Source organism: Furipterus horrens, unplaced genomic scaffold, assembly GCF_987537825.1.
Source record: "Furipterus horrens unplaced genomic scaffold, mFurHor1.1.pri manual_scaffold_9, whole genome shotgun sequence".
NCBI lineage: Eukaryota > Metazoa > Chordata > Mammalia > Chiroptera > Furipteridae > Furipterus > Furipterus horrens.
Window position 1 is genome coordinate 10,281,661 of NW_028327179.1, and position 14,854 is coordinate 10,296,514.

Genomic DNA, 14,854 nt, shown 5'->3' on the forward strand with positions numbered 1-14,854 from the left:
GACGCTCATTTTCATTCATCCTTGACGCTGGTTCTGTTAGTCACATGTGATTTCCAAGGGACCTCCTGAGGAGCCCACCCATGGGTGTTCCAGAGCCTGTAATATGAGTGCATCTTTTTCAGCTCCTTAATGCTTCCTACGTGAGCAATTCGGGCTCTTTCTTTGGCCAATGGAGGTATCGCCTCTGCTTGGTCAATCAGCTGTCCTGAAGGAAGTCACAAAGCCTCTCCAGCCCCCGGGACCAAGATCCCTTGCACCGCAGCACACGTGTGGAGCCAGCCTGGAGAAGCGCTCCCTCACATCAGCTTGCATGAGGCCTGCTGTGGCTTCTGACTGGTGAGGTTGACGTTAGAACGATGGTAGCACATAGCGAGACAGGATTGTTCAGCACAGTTTTGTTCTCCTTACTCCCTGCCTTGGTTATTCTGGGTCACGCTCCTGCCTCCCCAATTCACTCCTGTCCTGCTTTCACCCCTGGTGGGGAGACTACCTCCAACGACTGCACCACCTACTCCTTGGTCCTCTGGCTTCCGCTGGGGTTTGTACAGTGAGAGGCACAGGCAGGAGGTCTTGGGAGGGGCAGCAGGTCAGCGGCTGTGGGGCTGGAACCCTGCTCAACTGCGGGGCCCCTGTCCCACGAGAGCCCTCTCTTGGGGAGCTCTCCTTTTATGGGAGCCCCCATTCTAGCTCTCACCAGACTCCTGTAAAGTCCCTTAGAACCAGAGAGGTAACTGCTTCTGCCACAGCCAGACCCTGGGAAAAATCCCTTGTTAATCAGATTCTCTTCAAAATTGTGTGAATGTGTCTTCTGATTCTGGCTGGGTCCTGACTTGCTGGGACACCTTCTGGACGAATTGCCATCTGAATTCATTTCTCACTTTTCAGTCATTCACATGAGCGTCCTGTAGATACAACTTGTGTCCCTCCAAGATCTTCACTTGAAGAGAACTTCTGAGCGGCGGGTTTCTGTCCGAGCCACCACGGCCTCTAGATGCCTTTGATGTGCTCTGGACTACTGAGCTGGGTCCCTCGGCTTCCTGTTCGCGCTGTACAAGGCGGTCCCCAAGACCCCGTTCTCCCTCTCACGATGCCACGGGAGACAGATCCAGCCCGGGGAGGATGTAGCCGCACAGGGAGAAGGCGGCGGGAGATACTTTCATGCCACCGGGGCGTATTTGAGACGCACCGCTCCTCAGGGTGGCTGTGAGGCGGCCTGGGCCATTTCCAACGTTACCCGTCTGCTCTCCATTCGGCAGTGTTTACTCTACCGAGCCCCTCGTGTGCTGGGCTTCAGGCTTGGGAAGTAAACCGAGGAGTGGCCTGGGCCTCCAACTGGTCAACTTCTGGGGGACAAGCGGGGTAGCCGGACCACGGGTTCTCAAACTCGGGCACGCTCCGGAGCCACCTGGAGGCCTCTCCATACCCAGACCGGCAGGTGCCACCCCCAGAGGTCCTGACCCAGGGGTACGTGTCCAATCAGCCTTCTGGGGGGGGGCACTGATGCTGCTGGTCCCCGGGGGCCACCCTTTGAGAACCACCTAGGAGGCAGCATGTTAAATTACCGTGAAGATTATGTGGAACCCCTGGGGTGCCCAGCACCGTGGTGAGATGGCAGCATTCCCCTTAGAGTGGGCGAGGGAGGGTCAGTGCCAGCAGGTTTGGTGAACGAGGTTGTGCTGGACTCTGAAGGGTGAACAGAAACCGGAAGATCACAGGAAGGGAGGCATTTCAGGCAGCAGGCCCAGAGGGCAGCAGGCGAGGGGCGCAGGTCAGTGGGGGAGGCCAGAGGGCAGGCTGGGCTGTGGCGGGTATTTCTGTCACTTCCGTGAGTGCCTCTCGCCACCTGCTGTAGCGCTGCCCTCCTGAACTTTCGACCCAGGATGCTGTGGGCGCGGCCTGGCGTGGGGAAGACTTAACAGCTCACAGCACCCCCTCAGCCAGCAGAGGACAGGACGTGGTAGATTAGCGATCCCCCCTTCAGTTCCTCTTGGGAACAGTTGCAACCCCGGGAGGGGCCCCAGCTCAGTGATGTGCATTTCTCCTGGCTTCTCCTGGCCTGCTCCCTCTCCCCCCCTCCCCCTCCTCCTCCCAGGGTGTCTCCCCAAATAATGAGGCACCAGACCTTTGTTTCTGGTCTGCTTCCTGGGCAGCCCAGGCTCAGACAGGCTGCAAATGTCCTGGTGATGATTTGGAGCTTTGTCCTGTAGATAAAACAAATCAGGACTTTTCCAGGATGCAAACACCAGCAGGAGTGACACCCTGATGAGTGGAAAGTCACCAAGGGGCACCGGCCATTAAGGGCCATCCTGGGCCTTGGGGGAGAACAGCCCAGTCCTAACCCGATGCTCACGGCTGAGACCTCAGTCTGTCACACGCCCTGCTGCCCCAGGACAGAGGAAAATGTAGTATCGGGATCAGGCAAAGATCCCTGGCAGGCCGGAGGGTTCGGAGGGTGAACACAGTGAACTGAGCAATGAAAGGATCACCCTGGATGTAAAGAAAATAATTATTTCAAAAAAGAAAAACATGCTGGGTTGGGGAAAGATCAGTTCTCTCTGAACATTTCATCTGTAAAGGAGGATGGGCCAAGCAGGCTCAAAGCCCTTCAGTCCAGAGAAAGTTGAGCTTCTGGTTTTATGGTTCAGTAGGTGGAAACCTAAGAGGCTTCCTTGTTGCCAGAGGGAAGTGAGGGGACCCTGGGAGTTGGTCCTTGGCAGCTTGAGAGAGGAGAGTTAGGGTGGGGGAGGAGCATGGAAAATGGGGGGCTGAGAAGGGCCCCAGGGGAGCACAGCTGAGGGGACCGTCAGTGGGTGAGCGGGCAGTGCCATCAAGGAAGCAAGAGCCAGCTGAAGTCTAGGGACAGTCACATGGCACTCTTTATTGGGTCATTTTGGCCCTGTGCTGTAATGAATCTCATCTAACCCCCAACCTTTAGGAAAAGGCTGTTAAACACAGATCCTGTGCTGATGATCCATGGAGAAATGGGAGAAGAAAGCTATCAGGGTGGGGAACGGGGGTCAGTGAGCCGGGATGTGAAAGACAGCCTGGGTCCAGGGTCCAGGGGCTTGGAACTGTGTGTGTGTGTGTGTGTATGTGTGTGTGTGTGTGTGTGTGTGAGAGAGAGAGAGAGAGAGAGAGAGAGAGAGAGAGAGATACCAGGGGTAGAGAAGATGTTAATTCCGGGTTTGCTTTAACGTATGGGAATTTCAGATGTAACACATTCTTTCTTCTTATTTCATTTCGGAACAGGACACTGTATTATCACAGTTTAAATCCAGAGTATGCAGCGGTGGCACAGAAGTGTCTCTTTCAACCACGTGCCCCTCAGATGCCCCCTCCCCTCCCACAGCAACCAGTGGACTGGCTCTTACGTCCTTCAACGGATGGTTTATGATTCAGCAAGAAAAAAATGTGTAAGATCTTTTTTCCCCTGGCATACACAAATAAAACCGAACCACACACACTATGTTGTGAGGTTTTTTTTTTTTTTCACTGAATAACTCTGGGTCCTCTTTCCATATCAGCCCACCTGAGCGTCCTCACTCTCTTCTGTGGTTACAGGTATTGCTTTACATGGATATATCATCATTCACCTGAGCAGTCCCAAGCCAGTGGGCATTTAGGTTGTTTTCTAACCTTTCAAATTACAAACGATAGTGAAATGAATAAGCTGGTAAGAAAATATATTCTTAAATGGGCTTATACTCTATCAGGGGTGCAGATGGTTTTTCTCTAGTAAAACATAAACGTGATTTAATATGGAAAACCAGATTTATTTAATACAAATGTGCTGTTGGAAACATTGTCGCCCCATATATTTGATTTAGTAGGGTATGCTTTACATGACAGTTTAGTTATGACAGCCAGCAGTGGCAGTGTATTTCCAAAAACAGATTGTATAATTATCAAGTGATTTTTAGCACAGATTGACCTAGCATGGTCAGAAGAAGCAAGAGTGTTTGCTTAAAGCAATGAGGGCAGTAAGAACCAAATGAGGCCTAGCTGTTCTGTAGATTTAAGAAGCTCTGAACTTGGAGTCAGAAAGCTTGGGTTCGATTCTTTCCCTTGCCACGGTGACTTTCTCAATGAAATGGGGATAAGGATTCCTGTCCTATGTACCCGGCAAAGTTGTTCTGAGGACGAAATGGGAAATTATTTCACATATGGGAAATCTGCTGATGAACCACAAATGTCTGAACAAATGTTAAATTCTGTTATTCTTATAGTGCTTATCGTGCCATTTTTGGAGGTCAGTAGATAATCCATCTATAGAATAAATTTTGAAATAAGTGTCATAAAAGACATTACACTGGACAACGACCATTCTAATCAAATGTTCCAAATGATGGCTCTTACATATCATAATGTTTTAAAAATCAATGCTATAAAGAATCAGACAGAAAAGAGAACACTACTGGCTAACTCCCACAACTTTTTCTTTTTTTGCACCTCCCCATCTTTCCGTCTCATCTACAGTTATTAAAATCAAGTTCACTGCTCACCACCTGACAGGAAATAAATCCAGAAACCACTCAGATCCAATGGGGTAGGTAACAGCTTTTTTGCCAATTAATAGTGTTAATATCCTTGGATTTACAGGTAACCTGGTGTCTCTGGATTCATTTGGGAATGATCCGTAAAACAACTGGGCAAACCAAGTTTAAGAACTCTGGAAAATGAAATGCTGGGTTGTTCGGATTTGAGAAATATTAGAAAACCTAACATGTCACCCATTAAAACCTTCAAGACGCGCCATTCCCGAAGCAGACAGGGGCCCCGGGCACTTCTCAGTCAATCCGTTCAAGTCTCCGCCACCCCTTTTCTAGTCACTGCCTCCATGGCAACAGCCCGCTGACCTGCCCTTCAGGGAAATAGAATTTCTGGCAGGACTGAGACTTTTAATAATCCCACTTGTCAATACAGGTCAGAGAGAAATGGATGTATCTGTACCAACTCGCTTAACAAACCCACTAATAAAATGAGTGACCCCCCAGCAAGTGACCATGCCCACTGTTCGAGTGTCCCCCAGGAAAGCCACATATTGCATCATTAGTGTCTGAGAAAATCCACACATCGACACCTGTCCAGCTAGAGTCTGGACTCCTTCCTTCAAAACGTCTTTACCTTCTTCTGGTGGCTCATTCCCAGGGCCTACTAATCTGATTATTCATTTCCCCCCAAATTTAAATGTAACGAATAAGTACAAGATGACCTGTCATGAAGGACAGATTTCACCGCCCAAGTTTCCTCGCAGAAATATCACCTAGAGATGCAGGTGTCTATTGACCAAACTTCCCTCTTGGGGGAGAACAAGGATGTAGAAATAACAATCCAGATACCCAAGGCTCTAGACTGTCATTCCAAATACACACTCCACACTCATCTCTTTCCCTGGAAACACCCTAGTGTGTAGCCTGTGGTTGTAACAGATTGCTTTTTGGGTGGCATTACTCTCTGATTCAGAACTATCAACCCGGCTTCAGAGGTTTGCTTTTCAATTCATCTTCTGATCTGTCACGCCAGGAAGGTCAGCGTGCAGATATTCTATTCTGAATTACTTTGGAACAGATTTTGCAAACAGACTAAGAAACGGCTCTTGCCTGAACCAGAACAAATTCTGAAAATTGGGACTCTGGTCCTCTCTCTCTTGCATTAAAAGGTAAACAATTGGAAACCCCACCATTCCCCAAATCAATTCCTTGTAAAAGAATGAACAGGTGCTTTGGAGAGACTCGAGTTATAAAAAGAAAATGGCAAATGATTTTTTCATGGGCCAGCTGCTCAACCGATGTGATTCTGGGGAAGGTTCTCCGAGGCTCTCAAACTCAATTAGGAAATCAATTAAAATCATCCCCCTGTCTGCCAACAGGACTGTGCTGCACCCGCCTCCTCAGCCCCCTTCCCCATGTCTGTGCTTCCTGGTGCATCCCCACTGCCAGAGCCAAAGTCCAATCAGTCCACCCGAGGTTCCCCTGTGTTCCGTTAACACTGGCCACCCAGGGAGGAGGGGCGCCGGTCCTGTTTAATTAAGGATTAGTGGCCACCAGAAGGGGCTGTGCTTAGGGTCCTGCCCCGCTTATTTACATCTGCCCAGTCCCAGACCCCTCCCCCGGCCCCCAGGAAGCTGCACTCAGCACAGACCCAGTGGGGGCTGACTGGTGTGGCTGGCTGCCACCTTCTTTCAGTAGAAAACAGACAGGACCAGGCAAAGCAGATGGTTCCTGAGGGGGCACATCCCAAAAACCTGCTAGCAGACTGTGGTGGCGTCTTCCAAACACACAGCAACTCACCGGAGAGTAAAATCAGACCTTGCTCACCGCCTCCCGCCATGACCCATCCAGCCTGAACGCTCACCCAGGTGGGAGGTTTTCATCCTCACTGAGACATAATCACTCTTTCTTGAGGGAACAGGACAGTGTGTCCTTCTAAGCCTCCCAGAGACAGCCCTCCCCACCGACAAGGCTCCCATCTCTGTCAGTAAAACCTGTGACCCAGAGCTGGCTGACCTGCGGAGCCCACAGTGTCACCAGTCAGAAGAGAAGCCACCATGAACAGCATGCCCTTGGCCAGCGAGTGGCAGCTGAGATGGAGCCAGCAACGCCTCTACGGGCCATTAAACCAAGTGACTCTTCATCATAAAACATCACTGGAGGGGTTTTTTCTTTTCCTTTTTAAACTCTGAGTAAACTCCCAGATAATTATTAGTGGTTGGTAGTGCTGGATCTGATTTATGAGTCTGGGCAAATCACTCACCATTTCTGGGCCTCAGTTTCCTCATCTGTAAAATGAGGGGGTTGAATTGGAAGATTTCGAAGGTCCCTAATGGCACTAAAATTGTGGAGTTCTCACGGAGGGAGTGGGTTTCCCCCAACATTGTGGCAAGTCACATGCTTACTTAGCCACCGGTTTTTAGCACAGACTAAAAACAGCAACCGTTTCCATCCCACGCGCGTCTTACCTTTTCAACCGGAGTGTGCTCTTCGCTCGTGACGCTCATTTTTCTGGATTCGTTTTTAGACCTGCTCAGCCTCCTGGACACCTTTTCTCTGAGCAGAGTGGCATAGCCGATGTGCTCATAAATCGGGTTTGTCGTCATTTTGGAAATGTATTCGGAGGCCTTTGTTTCTATGTACAGTGTTATCAAGCCATCTGTGACCAGATCGTGAATCGATTCGAACCTCTTCTCACCCACAAAGTGTTTTCCATCGTAGAAGAGCCTGTAGTTTAAGGTCTGGTTTCCAAACCTGCCGCGAGAGAAGGGGGCATCTCAGCAGTGGTAGAAACAAGACCAGGAAAAACAATAGCGGCAACATTGCTCTGAGCGTGTATGGTATGGCGGGCACTGGGCAGAGCCCTGGGCATGGTTTTTCCCCCATTTCGTTTTCACAGAGACCCTTTGAGACAGGTACAATCATTATTCCTGTTTAACACCTGAGAAAACTGAGACTTGGGGAGATGGGGTACCCGCTTAAAGCTATACCCCGGAAAGAGGCAGAGATGGGATTTAACCCCAGCCTGTCACATGGTGTCATTTCATCCTAGAAATCACTAAGGCCCTTGGGTCCCTATCATTCTCATTGGTAAAAGTCAGAGGGTAGCAACTGGCTTACAAGTATATCTTACTTATAAAGTTCTTCAATGGGAACTAGCCACACCCCACACTCCTTCCCATGAACTGGGCAGTTACCTTTGCGAGGAAAGCGGCCACCACAGGCCGTGGTGTCCCCTTCTTATTGCAGATTTGACTCCACCACTAGAGCACCTCATGCCTCCCACCCTAGCTAGTCCAGCTGCAAGGAAATGAGGGGACCATGCAAAGCCCCTATCTGAGCCACCACGGCCAGCCTCCCAGGGATCTAACTCCCAGCATGCTCTCCCTTTAATGCTGGCTGTCCCCTCGTGGCCTCGCTCCTATATCTTGTGGCTCCTGCCTGGTCCCCCACTGGGACTGCCAGCTCCTGCTGCTGCAGTACGGGGAAGGTAGCTAGTACATTTGACAACTTTTGAAGTACCTCCTTATACGGACATCATGTAAGATGTGCAGCTCACCATCCCTTTCCACAGACACAAGATCTAGAAGGTGCATTGAACACATCCTTGTGGGCTGGGCGGGGAAGTGTCTCCACTGATACCATTCTCTCAATGGAGAAAGTTCTTCCCAGCTCCAAAGAGTTTACAAAATGAAATCTGGGGCAGACCATCCGATCCTGAAATTAAATACCATCCCCAAACTTCAGAGGACTGTTGTGAGACTCCCAGGCCATGGAATACTTGATCAAGGTTAGGGAAGGGAAGGGAACACCCCGCCTTTCAAGTGCTGTGATGTTCTATACTTGGGATTTGGTGGTAAAAGGCTCGTGAGAATTCAGCTGTGACGGCTCACTGGCACAGAGACGGAGTGTCAGGAATGCCACTGGGAGTCCTTTGGGTCATTGTGATCCTGAGAGAACACCACAGACAAAGTAGTGACTTTTGTCAAGGACTGCTGGGGACCCGCTGAGGCAGAGGCCTTCATCCCTTGGCTGGCTCCATGTTTCAGGCAGGAGTGGCCACAGGAGCACCAGCCTTCCAGATAACTCCCAGTTGCTGTGTGTGTGCAGAACCTAGTGTCCATCCTACTGATGACACCCACGGCCCAGGAAATGCACCAGCCTCTAACAATGGCTAGTGCTTTGTGAACCAAGTGGAAACAAAAAATCAGTGTGTGGGGGGGGGGGAAGGTGGGGGGATGGCAGGGGTTATGCCAAGGAATCGCTGAATAGGTTCAGAGTGTCTGTTCAGGATGATAAAAGGTCCCGAAATGGACAGTGAAGATGGTTAAAATGGAAAATGCCATGCTATGTGCATTTGACAGCAACTTTAAAATGGGGAAGAATGAATGAGGTCACTTGCAAGCATGCAACACAGTGGGCGAAGTCAGGCTCACCTCAGAGCTAACGTGTAGCATCCCGGCTGGCGCTGGCTCTCTCTGAGAATGTAGGCACCCTCCACGCCCCCCAGCAGCTCGTCAGCCTGCTCCCGGGAGATGATCCCATGGAACCTGAGGACATACAAGACCACATTGTTTTGAACAGATCCCATACAAAGCGTGGATCACAACGAGGTGGCTAAAAGAGATGGCAGGGCTACCCGGAATCTCTGCCCCCCACTGGGATGGAAAGGGAAGTGACTACCATGTATCTTAAAGATGCATTTAGACCGCCTCTCAGCACGCACACAAGCAGAGAACAAGCTTTGAAGAAGCCAAACGTGATGAAGAACGACCGGTCCACCTGGCCTTCTGCTATTGTCTTTGCTCCCAAGCCGAGAATTAAGGTGGAAACAGAATGCCAGGGTATGACCCCTTTTTTAACCATGGGGAATAACAAAAGAGCAATAACACAGGTACTTTTCCCTAAAGGTACCATGGTCAACAGTTATTTTGTGATTCCTTCTAGAAAAAAAAAAACAAAAAAAACCAAAACCACATATGCTTCCTGAATAGTGCCTGTGTCACTTTTTGAATGGAACAAACATAAACCTTTCATTTTTGAACCAAGGAAGGAAAACCCAGAATATGAAGTTTTGAGGTGACTTGCCCTCTAATACATGTTCCTTTTCCGTAGTTAAGAAAAATGTTTCCTGGGTCTCCTCCCACAATAGAATTTAAAGGTTGGGGAGTTAGAGGATGAGAAAAAGATAGTGAGTCAAGAAAATTTTTATGCAAAAAAGCAAAAACAAACAAGAAAACAAAAGACAAAGCACAATAAATGGAGTTCCTTTGGAATTCATGTACGACAGCATTCCATTTGACGTTGGTGCAAAAGTAATGTCCGACTTTTTTAAAGGCAAGTTTTACATAGGATTTATTAAATTTGTGCCTCTTATAATTTTTTGATGTCACAGTGATTAATTTATACCTTAAGTTTTCAGATTACGGAAGTATTGTTCATAATCGTCCATGATATTTGAACCCATGTTCGTCCCATCTAAAGACCACATCAGAACTGTTTTACTCTATGAGTGTCATAAAGGTGCCCATGCAAGTACAGCAGCAAAGTCTAGTCAGAGCCCTTATGGGGACGATGCAGTGACTGAAAGAAGTTGCAGGAGGTGGTTTTCCCATTTCCGAAGTGGGGATTTTAGTTTGAAAAATGAGCCAAAAGAGGGTCCTCCAAAAAAACTTGATTCTGAAGTGTTGGAAGCTGTTGTCACAGAAAACCCCACCATTACCTCTAGTGAACGTGCAGAACAATGTAACGGAGCCCATACAACCGTGCTGAGCCAACTAAAAAGGATCGGGAAGGTTTCAGTAGTTGGAAAATGGGTCCCACATGAACTGTCTCTAGAGAATCCACAACAGCGTGTTGCTTGTTGTGAATCTTTGCTTTCATGACACCTTCAGGCACCATTTTTAGGTCGGCTTGTTACAGGTGCTGAGAAGTGGGTCCTTTACCATAACGTTAAATGCCACCGATCGTGGATCAGTCGAGGACGAAGAAGAGTTCACCAACCAAGAGGAGGACTTCATCCAAAGAAGGTCATGTTGAGTGTACAGTGGGATATGGAAGGAATTGTCCATTATGAACTGTTAGACAACAATCCAACAATTCCTGCTCATCTTTACTGTGAACAACTTCGTCATTTGAAAGCAGCTTGGAACCAAAAGTGACTCTCCTTAGTCAACAGAAAGGGTGTCATCTTCCATCACGATAATGCTTGTCCTCACACAGCTTGACTCACCAAAAATTTCTTGAAAGAGCTTGGTTGGGAAATACTGCTTCATCCTCCATGTTCTCCTGACCTTGCTCCTTCTGGGTATCACTTGTTTTGGGGACTACAGAACCATTCTGATGGTCTTAGGTTGACATCAAGAGAAGAGGTTGAAAATGAGTTGGATTCATATTTTGCTTCAAAACCTAAATAACTTTACAAGCATGGCATTTATAAGCTAGCTGACAGATGGAATGAGTTTAGAGAAAGCAAAGGAGGTTATGTTAACAAATAAATATTTTCATACTCATGGGTTTTTTCATTTTTAAAATAGACCTCGAAATCGGGCATTATTTTTGCACCAACCATATATATGTAGGTTTTCATTTTCTCTTGTTTTATTAATTGTGAGCAGAATTGAAGGGAAAAAAAGGCATACAATTAACTAGGCTAGACGTTAGGGATGTTAAGGACACAGGGACGGATGAGAGCGGAGGCCAGTGTTCCCACAGTTATTCCAGAGGTGCCGGCTGAGTCCCCGGGGTCAGAAAGAAAGGTTCAGAAGTGCAGCTGTGGCAATTAAGAGGCGGCTGGGAGCTGGGACAAATAAGAGGGTCCTTAATCACGAAGATGAAGCTGGGACGGCTCAGGGAATTGAGGAAGAAGATTTGGGATTGGGCGGGAGAGCGTGGGAGGCAGATTTGAGAGAGACTTCACCTCCTACTGGCAGCCACGTTGGCTGTGGGGAGAGAAGGGATGTGATAGCTGCCCCACTCAGACTGCCCTGCCTGCGCCCTGGAAGCTGTTTTCTAGGCCACAGACTTAAAGACTAAATGACTATGTGTGCTTGCTTTGCAGTAGGTTTCTGAGAAGGTAAAGCAAAACAAGATAAAAAAACTAAGAGGAAAATGGGAGGAAGGAATAATGATTGTATTAAGGCAAGTTGGCTCTACAGCCAAGTCAAGAGGAATGATCGTGTTGGTTTTATGAGGCTGCAGGGACTTGGGGGTGACTTTCCTGAATAGTGCACGTACTGAGGTGTGTGAAAGGAAGGAGTTCAGCTACAGTTTATGCTCTTTGACACCCTAAATGTTTATATAATATTGAGATAGAAAGTGAAATAAAATACAAAGTCTCCATTATGGAAACTGCTGCCTGACATTTTAAGTGCTTGCCAAGTGCTCGGTGGCTGCTTTTGTGGAGGGAAGTGCAGTGGGGGATGTTCTCCCACCCGTAGTAACAGAAGCCAAGACCCCAATAAAGAAAAGGCAATACGAAGGGGTCTGATTGCATTTATCATTATTGTTAAACTCTTGCACAATGGACATTTGATGAAGACCCTATATTAGAAAAATTTTAATATTTATTTTTAAGTGACATATAAAATGATTACTTATTACATTATTAAAATAAAGAATAGCATAATACATACTCTCTTCCATAATATTTTGGTCTGTTTTCCACCTGTGTTAAAAAGAAGAAAAATATTAATAATGCATTTGAATTTCAAATCAGATAGGTAAAAAAAAATACTATTCAAAGAAACAGAGCTAGAGTTCTGGTAGTAATTTTATTACAGTTTTTGTTCCCCAAATCAGAGATCTATGAAATTACAGAGTTAACCAACACATTCCACTGTCTGGGATAGGAATGTTCTAGAATCATCATATTTCTCTAAGCATTTGGCTCATTCTTCACACAAACCCAATCACCTACTAACAGAATTTTCAAAGGAAACAAAGTGATGCTTATTTTAATATTAGGGAATTCATAACAATATTACAAGGTTTCATCCTGAAGGATAAAATAAATATTTTAGCATGAATAAAACATGAACATTTATTTTAATCTTCATCCACTTGTTTCCTTATGTATTTACAATAAAAATGAGAAGTTCATCTGGATTAAAAATAGCTTTAATGTGGTCTCTCTCCAGATAAGATCAATCTTCTAACATTCTTATTTCTTCAACAAATGGCTAATGAGTTAAAATTTACTTGACACCAGATACAGAGGACAAGATTTATGACTCAACTAAACATCACAAGCATTCCAGAAAAGATTTTCCAATCACAACTTGTGCCTTGGGGTTATCACATCGCATTTTTATCACATATAGAATAATCTATTCTCACAAGAGCTTTGTTTTCTGATGTTCATGGTGTTGAATTCTCATGTTCAGCTCTTGTTCCTCTCATCGAACTCCAGGGACACCAAAAATAGAGTGGAGCCACGTTAAGTCATGAATTTTCATTGATGGTTATGACAGCAAGCTGATGTTTATTTCCTAGAGTAGAACGTGAGCCTGCAGTTGTTTTATTTACAGTCACTTCTGTCTACAGTCAAATGGGGAGTTTTCCCTGCAGGGATCACAGGTAGGCAAAGAGATGGGATTTGAAGGTACTGGGCACTTTCCTGACCTACGTTCACTCTCCAAAGGACGCAGGGGATCTGAGTGGGCCCTAGGGAGCTACAGAAAAGGTTCAGAAAGGGGGAGTGAGGGATCTGAGGACCACATTCATGAGCTTGCTTGGACATGCCTGGCTGACATAACACTACTCATCTAGGCACTTCTAAGAAATATGTGCTCACTCATCTGTGCATTTTACACTTGAAAAGCACTGAACCGGGAGGGGGCCATTCATATGTCTCAATCTTTAAGCTTTAAAGCCTGCCCAATATAATTTACAAAGGAAGATCTGAAAACGTGTTATTAATAGAAGCACTAAGTGTGTAAAAGTCACCTTGTTATCTGATGTGTACCATTATTCTATGACATTTTGTCATTTTTATCATCCTATTGGCTTTCAAAGTTCTCTCTTACTTATATGCTACTGTAGACATGTGACTGCAACTCCAACCTGATATAGAGGAAGCTTGGGACTAGAAAAGCCAGCAGAGGTGGACAGTGTATAATGGGCAAAACATCTCTCCATCTCTCCATTCTTTGGGAGCCAGTATTCCAAATTTTAAAATGATTCCCTATATACAAGGACAATTTTATTTCCATCTTTTTTGACTGAGCCATGACCCACATTTGGAAATCTGGGTGTAGCTTTCTACCCCATTTTCCTTCTCTAGCCTCTTATCTCCCCCAAACGGAAGAGTAATCTCACTTCCCAGATGGGTTGCATGGAAGATAGAGCCTACCACTGACTTCTGCCATGCAGCTAACTAGTTAATGAACGTTGGATGTAATTGACTCTTAAGACAACAAATTGCTTTTAGTCCATTAGCCAGCAATAAGAATATACGACCCACTTACTGTGCTGAGGACTCTGCGCTAAGCCCTGTCATTTTTGGTGAAATAATGACCCCACAGGTGTGAGGGGGAAGGTGTAAGGAGCTCTTGCAGCATGAGGAAGTACTTGAGAAATCTAACATAGGTCCCCAAATAGGGAAGTCAATATTTATGGTGTCTTTAAGGACACCAAATAAGACCCTGCCTAGAAGACAGTTGGATCTAATTCAGGGACAAATTCACATATGAAAACCATAAGAAAATAAAACAAGACCATCGCATTGTGTGGGACAGACTACACCTGGAATAGGGCCATGGAATGTGTTCCAAATATCGCATGAGACAGACTTGTATACTAAAATACCATTGTTTATTTGAAATTCAAGTTTAACTAGGCACCCTGTTTTTGTTTCTTCTTTTCTAAGTCTGGGATCCCTACGTAGGGGGAGACGGAAGGTAGAGAAAGTAAGAGATAGGGAAGACAGAGGCTGTGGTCGCCCACCAGCTCCCCGGCTCTGGGGCAGCGGACTGGAGAGCGATCGGATTCCATCTCTTTCCCTTTGTGGTGCAGGTTGAAGGTTCAAGAGAGAAATACCGGCTGGGATAAAAACTAAATAAACAAGAACCCCTTCCTTTTCCTAAACTTTGTGCTCACAGGAGTCTAAATACAGACTCAGGCTCCACACTTCGCTGAGCTCTGAACCACTCAAGAGCTTACTCAACGTTGAGTTTCCTTTAAGACATAGAACATCTACATTTTTTCAAGGTGTCTTTAGCTTGAGATGAAACAGTCAACAACATCAATTTCCCAAATATTACTAAAACGCGTCTAAATAACTACATAACGATCTGATGAGAATTTCTGCATAATATTAATATAAAATAAACACCAATAGCATAATTGTTTAGCGCTGAACGTAG

The 14,854-nt window shown here is 46.4% G+C and overlaps 1 protein-coding gene across 1 annotated transcript in view; it reads right to left on the reverse strand.

Moving 5' to 3' along the window:
- CHN2 (chimerin 2) overlaps positions 1-14,854 on the reverse strand; it is a 242,163-nt gene that overhangs the window by 71,800 nt on the left and 155,509 nt on the right. The window contains exons 4-6 of the mRNA XM_090287070.1: positions 12,125-12,156; positions 8,927-9,040; positions 6,959-7,244 (exon numbers count right to left, since the gene is read on the reverse strand). Coding sequence (XP_090143196.1) covers positions 6,959-7,244; positions 8,927-9,040; positions 12,125-12,156 — 432 coding nt within the window. The remainder of the gene's footprint in view (positions 1-6,958; positions 7,245-8,926; positions 9,041-12,124; positions 12,157-14,854) is intronic.